The sequence below is a fragment of the Boleophthalmus pectinirostris genome, unplaced genomic scaffold (assembly GCF_026225935.1).
Source record: "Boleophthalmus pectinirostris isolate CB_2022bp ecotype Guang Dong unplaced genomic scaffold, ASM2622593v1 HiC_scaffold_2, whole genome shotgun sequence".
Classification (NCBI taxonomy): domain Eukaryota; kingdom Metazoa; phylum Chordata; class Actinopteri; order Gobiiformes; family Gobiidae; genus Boleophthalmus; species Boleophthalmus pectinirostris.
In genome coordinates, this window is record NW_026571152.1 from 24587038 (window position 1) to 24612830 (window position 25793).

The following is a 25793-nucleotide window of genomic DNA, read 5'->3' on the forward strand; positions in this document are numbered from 1 at the left end:
TGTTTCATTCACATATTTAACACACAAATCCTGCATAGTTAGGCTGAGTTTTTCTCTCAAACAGAAAAACACTCCACTGTGTTTTTAAACTCCATACACCTTCACTAGAATCATTTGGAAGATTTCAGCCCTGGAATTCCCCTTCTCTACTCAGAAGGGAAAAGGTAGCTGTTAACTTGAAAACTACCACTTCATGACATCACAAGGTGGAACAGAGCATTTGCTTTGGGGATGTAGACAGACTAATGCACTGCTCAACCATGTGTGCATGAAACAAAACACAGCTCTGGGTATGTTTTAGATTAGATAACAAGATTGTAACATGACTAAAAGCTCACATGAGTCATTTTTATTGTAATATGGGATCTAATATGTAAACAGTTTTTACTCAGATCCATCATGTAACAGTGAGCTTAATCAGTGTAAAGCTTTCCTCACAATAACATGTTCCATTGTAGGGTTTGTTTCATTTCTTTCCAGAAAATGGAGATTAAACGGCAGCCCATGGCAGGCCAGTGTAATATCATTGTCTCTGATCCTCATGATGTGCTTTAGATGTTTCATAAGTTTGTAGCCTTTAGCTGCTCACAATAACGGTGCATCATCTCTCTGAAAATCTGCTTCGCCCATGTGTCTGCAAATTGCTTTGAGATCTCCACAGTCGTAAATTAGGTGGACAAAGTGGCACACCCATACACACCCTCAAATATTCTGTAATGCTGTTTTTTGTTTTGTTTTGTTGAGCTCTGGGGGGAAAGAGCAGTAGAAAATATACAGTTGGAACATCTGTAGAACTGGAGGTGTCCTTGATGTCTATGCAGGAAATGAAAAAATCAACAATGAATACCCCAATTCCAGCCCAATAGATATTTTCTGTCTATGCAAGTTTTGAATTGACCTTGCTACTTCAGCACAATTGTGAGTTATATACATTTGCACCTCAGTATGTCTCAAAGGGGGAAAAAAACTAGAGCTTTCTTTGTCCTGTCTATTCCATTAAATGATATTGCAGATGTCCAATGTCAGCACTCTGTCCAGTTGAGTTTTGTCCACACTGTTGCCCTTGGTTTCACCTCCATCAGCAGTGTCACCACTTTTGTACTTTGATTTCACATTGGCATTCAAGTTCAGTCATTCGGCCGTCTTCCTCCAGTCCTGTCATCCTCACCGCTGCTGTGCATAGAAAGTGTACTGTATTTAACAATGTTTTGACTGGAAGCCCATATTCTACATTATGTAATAAAACAAGAATAGTCACAATAGTTTAATTAGGTCTCCATCACAAATTAAACTAAACTAAACTTTGAGCACAACTTTTTAAAGGGCCTATATTGTGCTATTTTCTGACCTATGATGTAATTCTATCTCTTCACAAACATAACTGGAGTTGTGTTTTGTTTCATTCACACAAGTTTAACAGAAAGCTTTCTCTTCCACCTTGTGATGTCATGTTGTAATACAGGAAGTGCTCCCCTGTGCTTTTAAATCATCTGGATAATTTCAGCTCTGGAATTGCCAATCTCTACTGAACTAAAGGTAAAAGGAGCTGTTAACTTGAAAACTACAGCTTCATGACATTACAAGGTGGAAGAGAGAATTTAGAAATTTGGAGATGTAGAAACTACACTTACAATAAAAGGTTACTCAAACATGTGTGAATAAAACACAAAAGCAGGTCTATTTTTGATGAGGTAGCAGCATTATAACATGACTTAAAGCTCACAAGAATACATTTGGCATAACGTAGGACTTTTAAGAACACTGTACCAAAGACCTGAAATCAGAGACTGCAGCTTCATTTCAATTCATATGGCAAGAGCTTAGGGAATTTACACACTTCTAAGACACAACATCAGAACAATTGGAATAAAACTACATCAGTAATATGCAATAGGTTATGACATATAGGTTTAAATGGTAATAAAAGCCTCTTCAACTCTATGTGACCAGTTTTGGTGACGTCCTATTTCTGTAAGTGCTAAACATGACATTAATGACAGAGACAGTCATCCGCTCCTCACGAGGTCGGGGGCATGTGGTTTACATGGTGGTCTGTGGCCTTTTCCTCAGAGCAGTGTGAGATGGGAGTTTGAGGAAAAGGCCAGGCTCATTGCATGGCAGGGCGGCTCATTAGGGACTTCTGTCACATAGGAGATCTTTGCACTCCTCATGTAACATTTTCATGAATTCTAGTCATCAAAAATAGTTTCAGTCAGTGAATAATACCGTATCTATGCCGAGCTGTTCCAAATATGTAGTTAACTGTGTGACAAATCTTGATCTCTTACATTATCGTTGTGTCTTGGGCAAGAAATTTAACCATCATTATGTGTATGAATGTGCACTCAAAGATGGTGTGTATGGTATAATAATATAAACAAAGCAAGCAAATTAAACAAAAAGTTAAAATATAAGCACAAGTATTAAAGAGAATGTTGTTATCTTCTCAAAAACATACTAGGAGTAGTGTTGTGCTTCATTCACACGTTTGAATAACCCTTTGTTTTTAGTCTGTCTACATCTCCATCTTGTAATGTCATGAAGCGGTAGTTTTCAAGTTAACAGCTACATTTTACCCTTTATTTAGTAAAGATTGGATATTTCACTGCTGAAATGGTCAAAATCATTTTAGTGAAGGTGTATGGAGTGAAAACATAGAGGAACTTCTAGCCTAAATATGCAGGGTTTGTGTGTGAATGAAACAAAACACAACTCCAGGTATTTTTTTTTTTAATGAGGAAACAACATTATAATTGCACTGAGTGTTTTGACTGAGACCCAAAGGCGAGACGTGTAGTGGAAATGTTGCAGCAAAATTCCCTTGAGATTAAAGTATCTGTTTGTCTGTCTATAACATATATATAGTGTAATATGGGCCTTTTAAAGCTAGTACCTCTATTACTACTATTGCAGTAACAGCCTCTCGTAAAACTACCAACATATCTGAGTGAACGTTCCTACCACAGTTTGGTACATAACTGGGTTTATACAGAATTTTCGTTCCATCTGAGGTAACATAGTTGATGGAATATAACAAGCACACATGCCATCCATATATGCATTTATGCTCCCTTACCTGTCAGCCCCCATGTTGTCAAAGCCCAGGAATGACAGCTTGACTTCAGCCTGTCAAAAGTCTTCACTCAGAGATGTCCCAGAGGTGCCTACAAACATGACATCACTCATACTATGTAAAGAAATATTTATTAATAACATCTGAGAGACAATATACACAGTCCTAGTATCTCGTGTTAACAATGATTAGTATCACAACTAAAGCATTAAAAATGACCCACTAAAATAAAGCATGCATCATACTTAGAATTAGAAATACACAAATTTTGTTCTTTCTGTCTGTGTCTGTTACAACATAAACAATAGATTAGCAGCTTGAAAAACACTGGGTTAGTAAAACAAGAGGAGGGCATGGTCCCGAGTGTTAAGGTATTAGTACAGTAAGTTAGAAATCTACAAAAGCACTTTAAAGTAATGTGAAATGTTCTCTTGTTGTACAAATAAAAAGTGTTACAAACTGTTCAATGTTATTACAAATACGCATGGACCTAAAGGAGCTGTATGTAGTATTTTAAGTTTTTAAATACTATTCTGGTAAAGGTGCATTGTGTAACTGGTGTTCTGGTGGAGGGTCCGTCAAAAACTTTCTCCGTAGTGATACTATTGCTTTGTCTGGAATGATTCACAGTATTATATTACACTTTTCTATTGTGGAGGCTACACCAGATGTTACAAGTCAGATCTGTGGAGAGGCGACCCCGCTTACAGTCAGAATGCTTTTTTTCTAGGTATTTTTGAGCTATAAAACCATAATAGAATAAATGTAAGGTGAAACGGTTTACTGTCATACAGTGGAACATTACAGACAGAGTAATGATATATCCATAAAAACAAGCAGATGACAGACCCCCAACCAAAAAGTTACACAGTGCACCTTAAATAGTCAAATTAGGCCACAAACTATTATTAACGTTTTGCATGGCAGGATTGATTGAATAAGTAAGCATATTAACTATTATCTTGTATCTAAATTAATAACTTTATAACTGCGGCTACAAACAGCCCCTTTCAAATATATAATGTTAGTTTACCATAACAAGGAAGAGATTGTTCAATGGCAAAATATAGCAAGCATCTCAAATGTAGCAAATATGGATTGTAAATGTAAGTCAAATCACAATATAACTCAGAGCACAAAAACAAAACAGCAGAGATCGAGCTATGTTGCCAGAAAGTGTACTTTTCCACCCCATCCTGCTGCCATGACAATCTACATGCATTTAGTAAAATACTGTTCCTTTGTCAGAGCCTTGTTCAGTCTTTCTTCTGTGCAAACTCATATTTCCTTCATGTAAAATCACAACAGTCGTTCATCCAGTGGGTTTGGTCCACAAAACTCAATAAATGTGAATGTGAAATAGTTACTTGGAATGTAATTGAGTGTTTTTTTTTTGGTTGTGAAAACATGAGAAAGTAAAAGGGTTTCTATCAGTCTAAGGCCAGATAATGAGAGAAAGTGTTGAATGGATAATGCTGGTAGCTAAGTACCAGAGCTGTACGACTATAGGCGAGGTTATGGGGAGGGTGGTGTCTTCAGAGAGTTGGTTGACCCTCCTTGGCTTCCCTTCTCTGTTGTTCCTTGTCCCACCCACTGTAACACAGGCAAAAGCAAAGGTTTATTAGAAACACAGAAATCATATAGAAATGTGAATCTCTCTCATGTTTATGAAAATGCGTTTTAAACCGCAACCCCCATGCAAGCAGACAGGAGCAACAACACCAAGCTTGTTGATTTCAGATCAGCAATGGTAATGGTGGTAACAGTCACATTTTTATTTAGCACTTTTCCACTTTCAAAGAGGAAGTGCTTTACATCAAGGAACCACTCACATTCACACATTCACACATTCACACACACAGGCACAGACACTGGGGACAAGGTGGATAAAGTGTCTTCCCCAGGGACATGACAGCATTCGTCTGTGGGAGCTGGAATTGCACTGCCAACCTGTGTGTCCGTGGATCTGATCACTTTCCCAGGAATGTGATTTTAATGTCGAGAGTGGCATTCCAACCCCAACCTTCTAGATCAGTGGACAAACACTCTATCACTCTGTTGCCCTGTGTCCAGCAATTTATCTGGTGATTGTATATAGCCTGCAATCTTTAACCTATGTTGTTGACATGTAGCCAGGCAGGCACCACCTAGTGCCTCTGCTCAATTTCATTTCTCTCCAGTGACTTGGTCAGGAATCAGAATATACTAGGTGGTTTGCAAAAACCAAGGAAGTTGTAGACTGCACCCTGGCCAATCAGCGAAGAGCTGTGAAGCCATGACTGGGTCCCTTTTTGTGGTACAGAACAACAGTAAACAAAGTGGTCGAGATGGATGTAGACGAAGCTATAGATTCTGTGATGGCAATGATTCCCAAGATTGAGGATATAAGCCAGAACAAAAAGACTGTTTGGTGAATTTTATCAAGGGGAAAGACTTTATTGTACTTCTTCCTACGAGATTTGGGAAAAGCTTAATATACCAGTTAGCCTCATTAGCAGCGCATTACAAACGTCACGACCAAATAGCAGAGATTGGTTAAATAGAAAAAGTACCTGGCTACCATCGAGCGAACGAATCCTAATGCTGTAAAGTCAACGGTTTCCACAAAGTGGAACCGGCTGATGAATCAGGCTAATTGATGTGTTCCTCGTAAAAAAAAAAAAAAAAAGAGAGAGCGAAGTAAAAAACAATAATAAACCTTTTGAAATGATCTTTATTACCTTTAATAACCTTTTAAAGAAGTTGCCTTAAACTGCATACAGAAGTTTACATTTTTTTCAACAGCATAAACTAATAAATAGAGGTACATTCTTGTGTAGTATGTGCTGAAGGGTCAGGGATACTAGGTCTGCATCTACAACTCTTTGGCAGAACTGTTACATCAGCTCTCTGTGCTGAAACTGACTTAATGGTTTTGGTTTGTGGAATAACTCAAGCAGTCTGTTTATATGAGCTGTTATTAAAAACCACAAACGCTTTCTATTACCAATACTGTACTCTGACATTGTGCCAAAGTCTATCTGCAGAAACACTCTTTCATTCTAGACTTTTTGTTCAGCAAACACTTTCCAACTTCCAAAAAGCAGGCCTACATTTTCACCTGTGCGCAGGTTACCATGGAGATGTACGACATTTTGACCCGTGCTCTGGTGTTAGTAAAGCACCGGTGTGAATTGAAACGCTGGGAGCCCATTTTTTGTGATAGTGGTCCCCGCAGCGAGCCCACTCCTGTTTTTTCAGTGTCCAGATCGGCGACAAAGAGGGGACAAGCGAGGGGGGCTTTCTACATTTCCTTTTCTTCCGCTCAATAGCTTCTCCACTGGCTTGAGATGAGTCCAGGGACTTCTCCTGCCAGCGTGTGCATCTGTATGTGTATTTGTGTGTTCAAACGGATGAATTATTAATCTCTCGGACTACGGTTTGAGGGTCACTGCAGTTTACAGTAAAGAGCCACTGAAGCTTGGTGTAGAGGAGTTTCTGAATCATCAAGACAATGGTTTGGTGAAGGTACAAGTAACACTGAGCCACTATACTGACAATTTTAACAATTTTGGGTGTGAAAGGAAGGGGAAGGAAAGGTGGTGGAGATATTGCATTTTTTGTGCTGTGCCAGCTCCACACTGCTAACTCAGACCTTGTTATCTTGGGTTTTGTCATCAGAGGTGTAATACAACAGAAGCATATTCAGACTGGTTTGGACTAGACTGGAATGGGCCATACTATCACAATATCTTTGGTTTCATGTTTCTGGGTCCCTCTACTCATTGAGCAGCCAAGGTGCACCTCAGAGACACTATGATTAACAGACATTAACACTAACATATTACACTATTTTCTAATCTATGTTCAAATAATATGTTAAAATGTTTTGAGAAATTTAACATCTACAATAACTGTCACTGAAGAGAAGGATTGGAGAACAGTTACGTGAGTGACATGAGCAAGCTAAATGTGAGACACAAAGTTAACTTAAAGGGCGATATTACGTCATTTTCTGATCTGTTATATTATTTTCTCATCAAAAACGTACTTGGAGCTGTGTTTTGTTTCATTCACACATGTAAAACTGCATACTGAGCTCTTCTCTCAAACGGAAAACACACTGCTCCACCTTGAAAACTACTGTTTCATGACATCACAAGGTGGAACAGACCATTTTGAGCTTTGGAGATTTAGACAGACTTAATAAACCAGGATTACTCAAGCATGTATGAAACAAAACACAACTTCCAGTACGCTTTTGATGAGGTAATTATTATAATATGGCCTGAAGCTCACAATTAATTTTGTGTAATACAGGACCCTTAATACAACTAATCTGACTGCTGTACAATAATTAAAAGTCTGCATCTGGTGTTATGGCTTTTCTTTGGCTAGGCCACTCTGGTATCTTGTCCTCTTCCTTTAAAGATAACGCATTAGGCATGTTTGTTGGAAATTGGCGGTTAGTGACTCTAATTCTAAACCTGATTCGTCATAATTGTCGTGTGCATGTCTTTATGGGAGCAGTACCTTAACAAGTGTAAAATCAACAGATGCTGATTATGCCGTTGGCCTGATTGCAGTTCGAGATGTCATCAAGGTATATGTTCATTAGCTGCAGTGTTATTCCTCACGTCTGGTCCTCTGTGCTAATGAGCAATACAGAGACCTCCTGTGGTCAACATAATGATGTCTATGAGGGCTGCTCTGCTGGGGCAATAATGCTCTACACGGCAAGCATGCAGAAGCACAAATCTATTATTATTATTATCAATATTAATAAAAGGCAAAGGCACATGCTGTTACATGCACTTTTTTGTTGACCCCTTCAGCTGAACAGAAGCAGAATTAATTTCAAGTCTCTGCTGAGTTTGACTTGCCAACCATTTGCCTGACCAGCCAGTCCCTTCTACATTTTGTTTGGGTCTAAAATCGAACCAAAGAATGGAAAAGTCTCCGTCCAAACTTGAGACAGTCCAACCACAGCTGCTTATTTGAAGTACATGTCCCTCAAATGCAGAGACACCTCCCTTCCAAAATTCTTGTAACCTTCAAAATAAAATAAATAACTTCTTTTACCCAAGATAAAAATGTGTTTGATGCTTTGATTGGTGAAACAATGGCTCCTTTCAAACCAAACCTGCACCCATAATGTGGACTGATGAGTGTCTGAAGAGAGTGTGATGTTCTAGAGTGAATGAATTGAATGGATGGTAGGATGATGTTTTTAAGATGCTGAGAGAACTGGGTGAGAATGATGATACAGAATTGTGATGATGCTCCGGTCATTATAAAGACATTCTCTTTGTATGTTTGATTTTATAAACTATAACATCAACATGCCCAGGGGCTACAGGTGGAAATTAGCACTGACACCATAACATCTCTCCTGTTAAGCTTAATGTATATTGTGCGCTGTCCCTATCTCATTAAATAAACTAAACTAAACATTCTGAGAAAACCTATGCTGTTTTATATTTTATTTTATTTTTTACAGGTAAGCAGCCAAATTAGTTTTTGACGCGAACGGATTGAGCATCTTTCTGATTGGTTAATCCACTTGTCAATCATGCCTGATTGATCATCATCTGAAATCAGGGAGATGGGATTCGACTCCAGATCCACTCATCTTTGTGAAGTTTTGTGAAAACTGTGTGGTCCTGGTGTGGACAAGGTAATCCAGCCATTATAATTTGGGCTACTTTTGTGATATCAAGCTAAATACAAATGACCTTGTCTGTTTTGTCACTGTAAATGTTAATACAACCCAAAAACCAACATGGCTGACCTCTATGAGCGGGTGCCAGTGTGCGACTGGCTTGCGTGGATATGAGAGCATTTCGTTCCAGTGGTCCCGGCCCAGGCTCTCTGCCTCACTGCCCACTCTGCACACCCCGATCACCTCGTTATGGCCCACCCTGCAGGACAACACAGGTATTACAACACAGAGACGCACAGAGAGTTTCAGTTTACAACTACATTAATAAGGAATATTTAGTTTTAATTCTAAAAATTGGTAAATTAAGTTGAGATTATTAATTTGACTATAGCAAAAAAATAAAAGAAATTTGGGTATGTTGCAAATTTGCTACAATTAGAAACAAGTGCTTGTCAAAGGTTCCTTGGAAGATTCTGCATATGCACTAACCGGCACTGGGGGAATGCAGTCGCTATCTTGCTTTATATCTTGATTCACTGTATATTCACACTATATTTTTATCTATGTTATAATGTTGTGTTGTGAGTTCAGTTTTGTTTCATTCACAGATGTTTAACACTCAATCCCTGCATATTTACAGTGAATTCTCTCAAAGAGAAAACACTCATCTCATGTCGTAATACAGGAAGTGGTTCACAGTTTTTTTTAAACTCCATACACCTTTACTACAATCATTTGGATAATTTCAGCTCTGGAATTGCCAGTACTGAAGGTAAAAGGTAGCTCTTAACTTGAAAACTACTACATGACATCACAAGCTTTAGAGATGTAGATGTACTCTCGTAATAAACCAGGATTTCTCAAACATGTGTGAATACAACCAAACACAAATCCAGGTATGCTTTTGAGAGTGTTTTAACATGGCTGAAAGCTCACAAGAGTCAGATTTGTGTTATATAGAACCTTTGAGCAAAGATATATAAAGAGAAAGACTGATCCTATTGCATTTGTTTACATTTGTCTGTTTAATGTTCCCTGTGTGGTTCAGGGGCTGAGTGTGACTGCAGCACTGACCTGTCATAATCCATGACAGCTATGAGCAGGCTGATCTGGTCTATGTTCTCCGGCGGGACATCAAACACAATGGCTTCGTTGTAGATTGGGTTCAGAGTGTTGCGTTTTGTGGAAGTTTTTCTCTTCTTCAGTCGTCTGCCCTCACACATCAGGGACACCTTCACATACGGATCTGCTCAGAATAAGGTGAAAAATAATGATATTCACAACACACACAAGCCTCACAAAGATTCAAAAATCTTGTATTGACATATCCCACATGAGCTAGCTCCCATCTTTTTTCATTTTCTCAAACACGCTCTATGTTCATGTTTCCTTTCCTTTTTTTTTCCTTTGATGCAAAATTTCAATATTCGATTCTGAATGTGATGTGAAAGAACTACCACATCCTGAATTCTGCCAAGTAAAAGAACTTTCAAATAATATTAGTCAAAAGTCTATATAATAAAAATACAAAAGTTAAAAGCAGCTAAAGTTAAAGGTACAGAATATAAAACCTAGGGAAAAAAAACGTCTAAGAGTATTGTAGAAAATTTTAATTACAAAAAACATAATAGATGTATATAATAGTACAGGCAATTACTAACAAGTCTGATCTATTTTATAATGTTGTTTCCTCATCAAAAACATACCTGGAGTTGTGTTTCAACAATGCAATTCATGGTGAAAAAATGCATAGCACACTCGGTTGGCCGATGTCCAAATACTATTTTATTAACAAAATAACGTTTCGGCATTTTTTCACGCTGATCTGGCTACTCCTTGCATTTGCACCTCTGCAGGAATCTTGGTGTGCGTTTTCTGTTTCTTTTTATTCAACAACATTCATCAACATTCAAACATGACTAAAAGCACACAGGTGTTAGTTTTGTGTAATATAGGACATTTAAAGTGTGTTTCATAAAATCACTGTTCAAAAGCACATATAAAAAACAACAGCAAGCACAAGAATGTTGTTTCTAATGTACTAACCCGAGGCTCCAGTGATGTCCATGGCTTTGAGGTTCCTGGCTTTGATGATGGTGATGGTGAGTCTGCCAGCCGTGGGGAGATAGCACAGTGAGAACATGAGCTCCCCCAGGTCCACATTGTCCTGAACACAACATAAGCAGCTGATCAAAACCAGTTCATAGACTCAGTACAGAATTTTCCATCTCGGCATCTTGACTTGACTTTGATTTTAGCCTGATAATGTCTCTTAGCGCACTATGAAACCTAATGCAACTTTAAATATTTGTCCTGCATGTGTTTGAGAGAGTTCAGATTGTTTGATCATGTTAACTTTTTTTTATATATAACTATACACTCGCTTGGCCCCTTCCACTGTGCCAGAAGCTCATACAAAATATCCAAAAACTGACTCCTACAGTAATCCTGTTGCTATATAGTTTATGAATTTATGTATATAGATATAGTATACAGTTCTGTTGACTATGTGCAGCACTTTGGAAGCTACCTTGTTTATAAAATGTCCTAAATAAAGTTAGATTGAACTGAAAGTATGTACCAGTAATACTCACTCTCATTCACTGAAAGTCCACTGTTTTTGTCCCAGTGACAGGACTGCTCAAAAACACGTCAGACTTTAAATATTACTTTAAGTCTCTGGCCTATTATTTCTAAGGCAGAATCGCTCCCCATTCTAATGAGCTGTCTCCTCCAGTCGTGTCACAACTTGGTCATGACACTGTATTCCAGGCTGGGCACACGTCGCACAGTGTAAAACAGCACGTGTTCAAACGCGTTGAGTCTATTTCTGTTTAACCAACACACATTCATTCACAAGCCTTTCCCCAATTAACACATATGGAAAAAAATGTGTGAAGCCACGGGAGGGAGCTGCGCAACCTGAAAAAATCTCTTATATCTGTTAACACTGGCAAATCTAATGCCATTGTTTATGTAGTTTGCATGATACTGTTTACTTTCAACACACAACTTCCATGAGACTGATGAAACTATCTAGCCCAAAATAGTCCACAATATGGCATTAAATTTATCTATCTCCATGTAAACTAGCAGATCACAAAGCCAGGTTACAAAAAAAAGTGAATAAACGCAAGATCACAAGGAACATTCCTGGCAAAGCAATCACATATCCATGGAGACAAGCAGATGGTTGACCCAAAAAAAAACAAAAAATTATATAGTGCACAAGTTATTATTGGCTTAGGTTCAAGTTTAAGCCTTACATGTCATTCACATTGCTTGCTCTAAGTCCCATTTGGTCAATTTTGATAGGAAGAGCATCTGGTGTATATGTGACTGTAAATATGAAAGGACATAGCTAACCCATTAGCCACTGCATTCCAAACAGGAAGTGTTCATGGGGGCGCTTCTGGCTCCATCAATTCTGTTTCCAATTGATTTTACATTGGAACACATCCCTGTAACTGCTGCTGTGAGACTTGTCATTTTGGTCTTAAAATGATCCTTGTGTTTTTATTTCACTAATTTGTCCGTAAATAAATTCCTATTCTTAATACGGACCTGGCTTCAAATCTCTCCTATAATTGCTAACCTCTGTGAGCTTCATTTGACTGAAGCCGAACACCATGGGACGTCACACTCCTATAGTCCAATTCTTTATACAGTCTATAGTCCCAACACTGACAAAAAAGCAGAAGCCAGATTGCACCAATATGCATAATTTATAGTAATGCTTGAGCCCTTCTCTCTCTTTATTTCTTATTTTTAGTCGCAGAAAATCTGGAAGTGTCATTTTAGAGAGCACCTGTATGAGACATGACTCAGCTCTCTGTGTGGTGCCAGATATTCACACACTCTGCTTATTATCAAATCAAAATTCTTGCTTAGCCTTAAATATTTGAATCTGAAGTGGCAATTACTAGTCCATGCTAATGACTATTTTATACCAGCAAGATTTCCGAACAGAGATCAGGCTGCAAACATATGAAATGGGCTTTGTGCGACAGGCTTTGAAAGGTGGTATTTTGAAATAGAAAAATGTCACCACACCTGTCTCCTTGAATGTGAGAGGTTACGTGAGGGGAGAGCCTGTGGTGATTACACATCCGATCTCTGATTAAGGAAAACTGTGGCAGACAGGAGAGGGTCTCAGTGGGGGGACAGCTTCATGCACACTGCAGCAAATCATATCAAAACTATGAGCTGATCCATCACCAGTGTCATATCAACACAGAGACAGCAGGGTAAAAACTAAAGTGAGACAGGTGCTGTTGACGTGGTACTGTCTATGACATTGCATATATGTACTTCCCATGTCTCACGGAGCCCCTATGTTGATTGTGTTAGTCATCAACTGTAGCATAAATTGGAAAGAGGTTTTATGGATTCTTTTCATTTTTATAAGAGATACTTTAATCAAGCTCCTCATCTTGACCTTCAAAGACTCAGACTCAGTTGTATGGTTGCCTGCCCGGGTTAGAGGTAATATATTTTCTGATAAAGGAATTTCAATTTGGCAAATATTTAGACCTTGACGAGATAGGAACACAAACAGACACCATACGTATACAACCAAGTGTCAGTTGGATTTAATGGGCTTATACTTTATACTTTTCTAACATAATAACATAAACAATACCACACTACAGTTAAGATATTTGTGCAAATTATAAAGCATTTGATGTATATAATGCTACTTTTGACTCTCAGACACTTAACATTGAATTTTATTTTCCTATACTATGACAAAGTAAGTAATGTGAGCTTTTATTCATGTTATAATTGTTACCTCATTAAAAACAGACTCGGAGTTGTGTTTTGTTTTTTACTGACATATCTTTGAGTAATCCTGCATTATTAACCTCTAAATGCTCTGTTGCACCTTGTGATGTCATGAAGTGACAAGTTAACAGCTACCGTTTACCTATAGTTTGGTAGAAATTGACAATTCCAGGGCTGAAGTCATCCAAAAGTTTCTAGTGAAGGTGTCTGGAGTTTAAAAACACACTAGAGCACTTCCTGTGTTACCAAAAGACATCACAAGATGGAACAGAGTGGTTTGTGTTTGAAGGAAGAACTAGGATTTGTGTGAACCATGAACAGTGAAACATGTGAGAATGAACAAAACACATCTCCAGGTTTCTGATTAGGAAACAAAATGAGAACTTAGATCAGAAAATTGCATAATATGGGCCTTTTAACGGTGGTGCAATGCTACAACAGTACACACAGCTACCCTGGGTCAGACTGGGTCGACACTCAAAGCAAACAGACCAGCACGGACCTTGCCAATGCCTTGTCTTAAGTTCACACACATTATATTGTATTACAAATGCAGTGTGTAGTGATAGACCAATCCTCAGGCTCTCTCTGATAATATGATCTACTTCCATCACTCAGGTCTGCAGACGATAGAGTGTGGCTCACTACTCTTATGAGCACTCCAGTACAGCCTGTGGTCAGCATTATGGTCACTATACTCTTAGTCAATGAAATTAGGGCTCCGCTCCAAGGGCCCCAATACAGAAGACAGAGTGTGGACTGTCCATCTAGTCCAATTACTCAAGAGGCACTGTCTCACCCCCGACAGCGTGCAGGGCTTATCAAGAATCTCATCAAGGCTCCAAACACGAGCAAGACTTATTTCTCCCACTTTACTGAATCCATCTTTAAGGGAAAAAAGGGTTGAATTAAATCTATGAGATCAGTTAATGAGATCAGGGATAGTATAGTCAAGTCAATTTTAAAGTAGTTTCTGATCACCTTCATACACCTTCATTAGAATCATTTGGATGATTTCAGCCCTGGAATTTCAAATCTGTATTGGAGAAAAGGTAAAAGGTAGCTGTTGAAAACTACTGCTTCTTGACATCACAAGGTGGATTTTGATCTTTAGAGATGAAGACAGACTAATAAGGGTTACTTAAACATGTGTGAATGAAACAAAACACAAGTTAAGGTATGTTTTTAAAGAGGTAACAAGATTATAAAGCTCACAAGAGTCAATTTTGCCTTTAAAGCCTTTATTATTATTCTATCCTACCTGAGGACATTTTAGCAAATGGTTCAAAAGAACATTTAACACCGCTTTACAACCATTGACAATCATTTAAAACCCAAAATGAGACCCTAGTGCACAATAACCTTACTAGTCACGACAGCACCTACTTCAAAGACCAATGTTTAGGCACCCCTCTGTTTGTAAGTAATTGGATTCTGTACTTTTATGGAAGTTGTTATGAGATACAATTAATTAAAGTCCGCATTATTATAAATGCTTTGAGAAAAATGTTTTGAATGTGTAAAATTAAGCATATCTGGAAGTATTTTCTCATCTATGAAAATGTTCATCTTGTGATCATTTGGTGTGGTGACGTTACAGACTGCACCCACGCCTGGTATGTCAAGGGATTATTTTCCTACATAAAACATATTATATAACTTTTATATAATTATGCCTTATTGACACCTGTCTCTTGCGATCTTTTTTGCTATTTACTGAGAATTTATTTATTATTATTGGGGATGTAACGATATTCAAATCTCTCGATACGATATTATCACGATATGCATCTCACGGTATGATATTTATTGCAATATTGTGGAGAGGCTGATATAATTGTATATGGGACATTTTTTTTTGCTTTTAAAATACTAAATAAATAATAAAATGACAAAATTTTAGTGTGAATTATTTCCGCCATAATCCCAAGAATTCAAGTAAAAACATATCTCTTCATGTTGTTTGCACTGAAATGAATCATGGGACATGTAGTTCCCTATGTTTATAAGAACTTGTAATTCAATATATTGTGACAGTCCACGATTTTATTGTGAGACATTTGATATGATGATATTTTGGTTATTGTTACATCCCTAATTATTACCATTCATATTTTTACTCTTTGTTATTATAATAAATTGCAACGTGTGAGCTGCTGTGTCCAGTGGATCAGTGAAGTTTGTCTAAGTGCTAGTGAGTTACACCTTCTCAAGAGCTTTAGTTCCAAAACACAGCCCTATAATGACAACAAAAGTATTAAAGCTAACTCTTGAGAGCTTTAAGCCATGTCAGAATGTTGTTGTCTCTTCAAAACATACCTGGATTTGTGTTTTGTTTCATTCATACATGTTTGAGTAACATTTTATTACCAGCCTGTCTACGCCTCCAAAGCTCAAAAAGTTCTGTTCTCTGTAGCTGTAGTTTTCAAGTTAACAGCTACTTTTCACCTAGTTCATTAGATATGGGAAATTCCAGGGCTGAAATTATCCAAATGATTCTAGTGAATGTGTGGAGTTTAAAAAGACAATGAAGCACTTCCTGTATTCTCTTTCCATTTAAGAGAAAAACTCAAAGCCAAAATATGTAGGATAAGTGTGTCAAACATATGTAACTGAAACAAAACAAAAGTATGGGTATGTTTTGATGACGAAACAACATTATAACATGGATCAGAAAATAATATGTGCTCTCTGAATAGAATAAAAATCGTCAGGCCAGTACTGCGAACCAGATTGGACAATATATTTATTACAAATCTTTAAAAATCTCATCTTGTGGGAATTGGGTCTTGTTCAACCTCTACTTCATATATCTAAAGAGGTTGTGACTAAGCAGACCCTTACTAATATTTATGCTGCCTCTTTCGTCAATATACTACATGCAGGTTTGCCCCTCTCACACCAGCTCACCTCTCAGGGCGTCATATTACTCACTCAGTCAATAAGGGCAAATGGGAGGACAAGAGCTTGTTGTACACTGCTATTTGTCATTGTTGGGAAATGGGCAGCCCGTTAGTGAATTAAACAAACACACACACTTAGACACAGGCTGACCTCATATATCAGAGGCCTAATTACATTCAAGTCAAACTCCGCTCAATAATATGGATCAGTTACAGGGGCTGCAGGTTAACCATGTCTTGAGCTCTTAATTTTGCTCTAGATCTAAAACCTTAAGAAGATAAACAACCACATTAGTCTGGTGCAAAATCGTTCCATTTAATAAATATTTTGTGATTATTAAAGAGATCCAGATCGATAGCGCTGTTATCCGTGGTGATAATTATAAATAATTAACAGGTACTGTGGTGAAAAGGCTGACTAAAAATAGCTTTAATCTCTGCTCTTGTAATTACTGCAAAGGTGCGGGCCAGACCTATACTAAAGAGCAAATTAAATCCTCTTTTTCAGCATTTCAGCGTTGCAAAAATTAATCTAAGGTAAAGCTAATGTCATACTCTGGCTGTTTAATGTCATATTCCTGAAAAAGCAATGACATATCCATAGAAACAAGCAGGTGATGGACCCCTAACCAAAAAGTTAAATAGTGCACCTTTTTGATTATTCTGTTAATTGATATCTGATCACCTCATTGTCTGTTTTTGTATGCTTTCTGTATACAATTTTTATGCTTTTTGTATTATTGTTCTTTGCTGACTGTACAGCACTTTCTAAACCTTGTTTTTAAAAGTGCTTTTCAGATACAGATACTGTTGCACCTTTGTAAAACTAATGCATTTCATGAAGCCAATAGCTTTCAAAATATGATTGTATTTTATGGCTAATTATAAATTCTTGATCATCTAACCAACATGTAAGTAGTCACGAAGACAATATTCTTTGCCTTGCTGCTAATGTCATCTAATCTCATATAACGACAATAACATAACAGTAAATCCAGGTGTAGTGCTGAAGAATCCTCCACATGATCTCCATATTAGATGTGCGTGCATATGGCCAGGGCTGGATACAGTGTCGCTCCATGATTAATGCACACACATGCAGGAGACTGGACCAGAGCTGGGTCCCTCGTGTGGTCTATGGGGACTCAGCCTAGTTCTGCAGGGGACACACGGAGAAACACACTCCAGGCTATATACAATTACACCATTCAAACCATATTGTTTATCTATGTTTGATTATAGTCACAAATGTCATACAAAGTGAAACCAGTGGAAAATAATATGATTTATATACAGGTTTTTAAAAATAATAATATAACTAACCTGTATGAGACATAGGCCTGTCACAGTAATTACTAAATCAATTTATCGTTCAATACGTGACAGATGAAACAATATTTTGGGGGGTTCAATATTTATCGTGGCTACTTTTTACTTTTTATCGTGGCATTAATGGGAAAATTTTTGTTATTTTTATTTTATTTTATTTATTTCAGTGACATATTAATGAACATTTCTTTAAATATGCCAGAATTAGCCAGGAAGGCATTTTTTTGATTATGTAATCATGTAATCTGCAGTTCCTTGACAGACCTAAAAGATAAACAAATAAGTAAATAAAAGATTCTGTACTATGATAAGATTTGACCAGTAGGAGGTTGAAAAAATAACATCTATGACTCATTACTGATTCAAAGTAAGTACTAAAGTGTTAAATTCTGCTGTTTATTTATTGAAGCTCATATATAATAATATTGTACTGTTAGAATACTTTTTGGAAGATAACTCTGCTTTATGGTTTGATTTCAATATAATCATTCATCATCTATATTTCGATCAAGAGTATAGCATACTTCAAAATCTGTTACCATGACAGGCCTATAATAGCCAGGCTGGCGCCACCTAGTGCCTCTACTCAATTTCATTTCTCTCCAGCAACTAGGTCAGGAATTGGAATACACTAGACATTTGAACCCCGGAAGTTGTAGACCATGCACCTGCCAATCAGCGAAGAGCTGTGAAGCCATGACATCAAACTGAAGCACCTGTCTGGGTCCCTTTTGTGGTACAGCACAACAGTAAACAAAGTGGTCGAGATGGATGTAGATGAAGCCATATATTCTGTGTTGGCAACGATTCCTGAGATCGAGGATTTAAAGCCGGAACAAAGAGAATGTTTGGTGAATTTTATTAAGGGGAAAGGTGTTATTGCCTTTCTTCTTATGGGATTTGGCACATTACATATGTCACGACCAAATAGCAACGATTGGTTAAATAAAAAAGTACCTGCCTACCGTCGAGCGAACGAATCCTAATGCTGCGAGGTCAGGTGAATCAAGCTAAGCCTATATAACATACTTATTATGTGAGACCATAGACTGTATATATAAATGGACATAGCTAACGTGCGAGCCACTGCGTTCCAAATAATTCACATGCAGCTCTTCCGACTCCTACTGACTCTCGCTCCCATTGACTTACATTGGAATATTGTCCTCTCTCTGTAACTGCTGCTGTGAGCCTTGTCATTTTGGTCTTAAAATGTGAACTACAATCACATACAGTAGTTGTTCCTCTGATTTCTTCATTCTGACACTGTGCATGGACAGTGCAACGGCAGTTTCTCCTCGACTAATTAAGATCAAAGAAAGAAAACGATCATTAGCTTGGCTGCCGTACGCAAATTTTGACCTGCTTGTGCATCACTAACCACAGCGGAGAACCCCAGTGGAATAACACATAAACACACAAACATATCTCCTCTGGTCTATAAAAATACTGTGTAAACTCCATCCAATCTCAGAAGGTGCTGCAGTTAAATAAGGTCAAACTAAATGGGTTAGGAGCCCCTCTGTGGTACTCCACTCATGAACTATGGCTGTCCTGTTGTCAATTGGTCCACTAGTGAAAACACTCTATTATTAAAAGGTCCATATTACGCTATTTTCTAATTTATGTTATATTGTTGTTTCCTCATCAAAAACATACATGGAGTGGTGTTTTGTTTCATTCACACATGTGCAACACAAATCCTGCATATTTAGGCTGAGTTCTTCGCTCAAACAGAAAACACTGTACTATTTTGTGATGTCATGTGGTAATACAAGAGGTGCTCCTCTGTATTTTTAAACTTCAATGTATTTTCTGAGCACTGTTTTTTTTTTTTTTGTTTTTTTTTTTGAGCAATTGCTAGGACAATATTTTTTAATATTAGATGAGGAGCAGCTAAAATTTGTATTGTTTAAATACAGGTGTTTTATTGTGGTACAGTGAATTCAAAGGCCTAGTCAGTAATAGAAATGATCAGGTTCAACTTTCATGAATTTACCTTTTGGATACTTCATGTCAAAATACAGTATAATCAACAGGGGAAACTGTATCTTGCTCCCATCTGACCCCATCTGTAGGCAAATTATATCATCACATAGAATCTGAAAACCTCCAATAAAACATCTTTAGTTGAGAAAATGCAAGATATACAATAATGCCATACTGAGGAACATCCCAGGCAAAGTAATAACATCTCCATGGAGACAAGGAGGTGGCAGACACTCCACCAGAAAAGTTACATAGTGCATTTTTAAATGAATAACCATATGGAAAATAAGCCTGATGTGAGTTGTATTTCCTGATGGCTCATATAGAGATCTGTAAAGCTGTAATAAAATTCCAGGGCAGTTCTGTCACGTCCACAGTGGAGCATATCACCTCCATGATTAGCGTCTGTATGACACTTCTCAGAGATCAAGAGCTCAGACCTGACCTTGGCAGCATCAGCTCTTAATTGCAAACCATTCACACTCACATAAATTTTTTGTCAATTTACATTTGCTTTAACTATACGTTATGTCTTTGGAAAGTGGGGAACAGAAATACTTAATGTGTTATGGATAAATGGGTTTGTCATTGAGATATGGGAGAAATGTCTTTAATAAAAGTAGGACTACCTTATCTTATTGTCTGTCACTTTAACATTCTTGTAACATTAGGCCTGTCATGATAATTACTATATCGACTTATCTTACAATATATAAAAGCTGGAACAATATTTAATCTGATATGCTTAGTGCCCTGATGAATCTCTACAATGGATCTCTTCTTTTATCTGTTTAAATATGTTGTTTAAAAAATATAGTATACAAACCAACCACAATGATGAACCACTAGTGACCAGTTTGACAGAAACAAGACAGAACTGATGAGAGGTTTAGTATGTTCTAACCTTAAACATAAATGTGGGTTTCCAGGTCAGGGTATCAGAGCTTTGATCTTAAACTTCTAAAATCTTTTTTGAGTTACCATCTGGACAGTGCTCTGAAAAACAGCCATCATGAGGAATTCCCTGGCAGGAAGATATAACTTTACCAAGGCCTTGTTCTGAGCGTCATGGCTGTATTTATCCCAGTGAATAATGAAAAGACAGTTTGGCTGTATCTCTATCATCCCCATCCCTGTGTCAGTGAAGATCTGGGTCACTAGCCCCATGTGCTTGCCACAGCCGTCATTAAACTTTAACCACCCCTAAGTATATTTCTGTGTCTCTGCTTCCTCAAACCACAAATGATTCCCAGTGGGAGGAGGACAAGAGACAGGGGGAGTTGGTAGATCTCCTTCCATTGCTGTTGTAACATTTTAGAGGTCTTTTGGCTGGTCTTGTGTGTTTGGACCACACTTAAGTAAGGACTTGGGATTTGGGCTGGTTCTGATATTGCATGTGTCAAACTGCAAATGCCTAACAGTTAATTGCGCCCTAATTCTGCTGAAATGAGCAGGAATGGAGTGGTTGCTTATTATAGCCTTAAGTAAAGGGGAATCTGTGCCAAATATAGTATACCATAATTTAATAATGGAAGCAATATTGGCAAAGGCAACAGATGATTAACATACACTGTAAGTGGCCCATGCTTTACAAAATCATTATAGTATCGACAGAAGAACAGAGGATGTCTTACCGAGGTAACATACTGTATATCCCGGCACAGTTTTGTCTCCCTTGGGAAATCTGTGAGATCTAAGAAGTTGTCAACCACCACCTGTCCAATCAGATCGTGGCGTGAGAAGCGGTCAAAGTCATAGACACTGAAGTGGAGTTTGCGGCTGGACAGCTCTGCGTAGGCCACAGGGAAGAGGAAGACCTCGTCAAACACTGGGTTAAGGGTCTTGCGGTGCACCTTGGTCTGGTGCTTGTTTTTGCGGTCCGGCAGTAAGTAGATCTTCACATAGGGGTCCGAGGTCCCTGAGAAGTCCTTGGCGGGGAGGTCCTGAGCCTTGTGGATCTTCACGATCAGCTGCTCCAAGTCAAAGTCAAACTTCAGGATGAAGTGGAGGCGTCCACAGTTGTTAGTCCTCCGGCCGTCATCCCCGTCCACTGAGCGCTGTTTGTAGAGCTCAGGTTTGATGCGACCCAGTCCAGACAGAGAGTCCTGCCTCTGGAACTGAGCTGGGTTGAAGTCCGGGTTGGACAAGTTCATCTGACGCCGGATAGAGTTGTGACTGTAACACAAGTTTAAAAGATGGAGATTTAGGATTTAGATCTAGGATTTCTTTATAGTAAAATCTCATCTCAAAAACATCTCAATAAACAACAGAAATTGCTTTACAGTCTTCTTAAGGGATGTTAAAAAAAAAAAGGTGATTCAAGGTTGCCTTTACAGACTGATGAAAATCTGATGAATACACTTCAAAATGACCAAAAAGAGTTCAATTAGCTCTCTTCATGGTTAACTAGACAGTGAAGGACTGGTGATTACTGACCGCACAGAGGAGGTGGGCTCTGTGATCTGTCTCTGCACTCTGTCCCTGGCGATGGTGTGGACCTGGTTCTTCTCCACTTTGTTCTGGGCCTCCAGAGGGATGTCAGGCGAAGTGTGGCTGATCTTCAGGCCTGATTCTGGGACAGCTGTGGCCAGTGGAGGCCCAGAGGGGTCCTTCACGCACCCATCCTCACTGTACTCCCTCTCCTCCCCATCCACCTGCAGCACAGCGCTGTTAGCAGTGTATGCGCACACAGTACTCACATGTATTATTCTTGTTAGTTTTGTCATGAAACTAAAATACAAACCTATAACATGACTGGACTATAGGTTTCTACCTTGTTCCTATCAATATTTGCACTTTTTAGCATATTGGCTATCTGCCTTAGTTCTCCAGCACAGGTCGATATTTTGTTTTGGCCAACCTGCTGCCTAAGAGTACACACAAAGCTTTATTTTTACAGTTTAGTGCAAAGAGATGAGTGCAGAAAACATAACTACATAGCTCTCTTGCAGGTTTGTAGTAAATACATACATATTGGCCTAAAAATACCTGCTCAGTTATCTGGTTTCTCTGGATTCTAAACAACTGGTATCAGCAGAGGCCATGAAAAAAAAAAAAAAACATTTTGGTCAACCTCTTGTTCCTACATTCTTTCTCTGCTGCTGTTAGTCAATTACAGCCAAGCATTTCTCAAATAATGTACATAAATGGAGTCTTTCTCCCATCCATAAACTACTACTTCAACCTGTTTATGCCCTATGTCCTCTACAAGAACAGATCCCTTCACCTCTTGTCTTCCTAACTGTCTCCATCCAATACACTTTTATTCCCCCTTATGCAATTCTCTGTGTGTGTCTTACCTCAGTGAGAACAGGCTGCTGGTCACCCCCCAAGAAGTGCGCCCCCTTTAGGATGTCTGGGAGGAAGCGTCCACTCAGTGGCACCCAGCATAATTTCCAGGTGACAAAGAGGGAGACACTGAAGAGGGCGAGGCCACAAGAGGTCACCAACAGTGAGAGCAGGCTCACCGACACATCTGCAGAAGAAGAAATCAAGCCTCAAGTCAGGAGGAATATAGTGAGCAAACACATGGTAAGCGTTGATGATCATTTACGCATCACTTGCCAAATGGAGTAAATAAAAGCCTAATAAATAATAAAACAAGCATAGGGATGGTAGGTGTATTACATATTATAATAAACCTGTTTAAATGCACATTTCAGCATCGAGTTGGCATCCACAACCATTTTATGCACATAATGTCAAGAGCACCAAAGTATCAATCTTATACCACACCATGATCAGCTGCAACAAACACGATAATACTTGACCAGTGACAATGTGACAGAATAACTGCATAACTTATTGAATTGAAATAAGCATCTCATTATGTAACAGTAGTACTACTACATTACTGCCTAGCGTGGGTTTTCTTACTTACTCCATTCAGACAAACTGTAGTCCTTGTCTTTCCTATCAGGATAACTACATATCAAATCTGCACTGGCCTCCCTCTTTTGTGCTATATAGTACTCCCAGAACGTTGTAAAGTAAATCCACAACAGGTTCTTCCTCTGTTTCCAGTTGTTTAAATCCAATACAGTGCTGAATCTTTCTTGAATATTTCAAGCACTCTGGGAAACGCTGTCAGATTTTACTGCTCTGTGAAATGCGAGGCTTAAGTCACGTGATCAAACTGACATCTTTTATTGACTGAGTTATTGGTTGAATTATTACTTGTATGGGGTGTATGTGTTTGTTTTAACTGCGTTTTAAATACAAGACTAACAAATATAAATAGAATTTCCACTCCTTGTATACTTGATTAATGGAGGGTTTGGTTTAACAAACTGCGCAACCCTGAGTGGGCCAAGAGGGGGGTATAATATACGCTCATATTAACTAGTGGTCAGAATTAGATATTACAGCAGAGTTAATGAGGGAGTTTGGCCTTGAGTGATGTTGGTAACTTATGCATTTAAATTGCCCCAGTCAAATTGGGACCCTCGGGGGTCTGAAGTTGGCCTGTGGTTGGCATATTTGAGGATCTAGGTCCTATATACAAGCATTGTCATCAATGTAAAGTATAGTACTTGATGAACACAACGTCAATCACATACATCCTCTTTAATGTATGAGTAGGTGTGTGCAATTTAGAAACAATCACTGCACCGTTTGAACAAATAGTCTGCTAAATAGACCACTCCCCGCCACGTAACTGCAAATGGGTGTCTCATGCATAATTTCACAGCCATAAAAACCATAAGTGTGTTATAAGGATCCTGCTCCTCAGTCCTCACCATTATATAGGCTGCTTCTTTGGGTTTGGCAGAGATCAGGACATGTCTGCAGTCTTTCAGTCATCATGCCCTTTTCATTTGAACGTGCATCAAACACACCAGGCTGCTGTTTAAAGGTCCTATATTACGCAAAATTGACTCTTGTGAGCTTTAAGACATGTTAGAAAGTTATTACCTCTTCAAAAACATACCGGGAGTTGTGTTTAGTTTCATTCACACAGGTTTGAGTAATCCTTTATCTGTCTACATCTTCAAAGCTCAAAATGCTCTGTTCCACCTTGTGATATCATGTATTTTTCAGCTACTTCAACAGCTACTTTTTACCTTTTGCTCAGCAAAGATTGGCAATTCCAGGGCTGAAATCATCCTAGTGAAGGTGTGTGGCATTTAAAAACACAGTGGTGCATTTCCTGTATTACCACATGACATCACAAGGCATAACAGAGTGTTTTCTGTTTGAGAGAAGAACTGAGTCTATATATGCAAGGTTTGTGTGTTAATCAAATATGAATGAAACAAAACACAACTTAAGGTATGTTTGTGATGAGAAAACAACATTATTACAGATCAGAAAATAGAATAATATGAGCCCTTTAATCTTTGAGAGCAGAGTTAATTATAAGAAACTGCAGGAATTTGGGGGTTGTTTTAGGCCATCACCTGATTTCCTTATTTGACTGGTCTATATGATTTGAATTTCTTAAAAAAAAAATTATATTGATTGCAGATGTCCTTATGTAATGCCAGGCAATCAGCTTCTCTTCACACAGTAGCTCATTACTTAAGGCAGTTTAAGGTTCGTGGACTGAAAGGCTAGCACAGACCTATTATCAAAGGGTTAGTCATTAAAGCAGCTTTCTTTTCAGTTGTCACAGATTCACTCCATCATAGATAGACATCTTTGTTCCTGTGCACAAAGACAACGATTAAAGAGCTAGTGGGAAAGTTACATTCCATGAATTAAATAGTTCTATCAAATTAACTGGAGGAGTACTTTTTATCACAGATGGGGGCCCAAACTTAAAGGGCACATACTACGCTATTTTCTAATTTCCTTATCAAAAACATACCTAAAGTTGTTTTTTGTTTTGTTTCATTCACTCATGTTCAACACACAAAACCTGCATACTTAGGTTATGTTTTTCTCAGAAACAGAAAACACTCCAGCTTGTGATGTCATGTGGTAATACATGTGGTAAAAACAGCTCCACTGAGGTTTTTAAACTCCATACACTAGAATCGTTTGGATGATTTCAGCCCTAGAATTGACGATCTAAACAAAAGGTAAAAAATAGCTGTTAACTAAAACTAGTACAACATGATGTCACATAGTA

The 25793-nt window shown here is 38.2% G+C and overlaps 1 protein-coding gene across 1 annotated transcript in view; it reads right to left on the reverse strand.

Annotated features, from left to right (window-relative positions):
• Window positions 1-4588: 4588 nt before the first annotated feature.
• The window catches only part of syt9b (synaptotagmin IXb), a 47087-nt gene continuing 25882 nt past the window's right edge, over window positions 4589-25793 (reverse strand). The window contains exons 2-8 of the mRNA XM_055155958.1: window positions 23032-23195; window positions 22157-22374; window positions 21355-21895; window positions 10761-10881; window positions 9789-9960; window positions 8844-8973; window positions 4589-4666 (exon numbers count right to left, since the gene is read on the reverse strand). Coding sequence (XP_055011933.1) covers window positions 4589-4666; window positions 8844-8973; window positions 9789-9960; window positions 10761-10881; window positions 21355-21895; window positions 22157-22374; window positions 23032-23195 — 1424 coding nt within the window. The remainder of the gene's footprint in view (window positions 4667-8843; window positions 8974-9788; window positions 9961-10760; window positions 10882-21354; window positions 21896-22156; window positions 22375-23031; window positions 23196-25793) is intronic.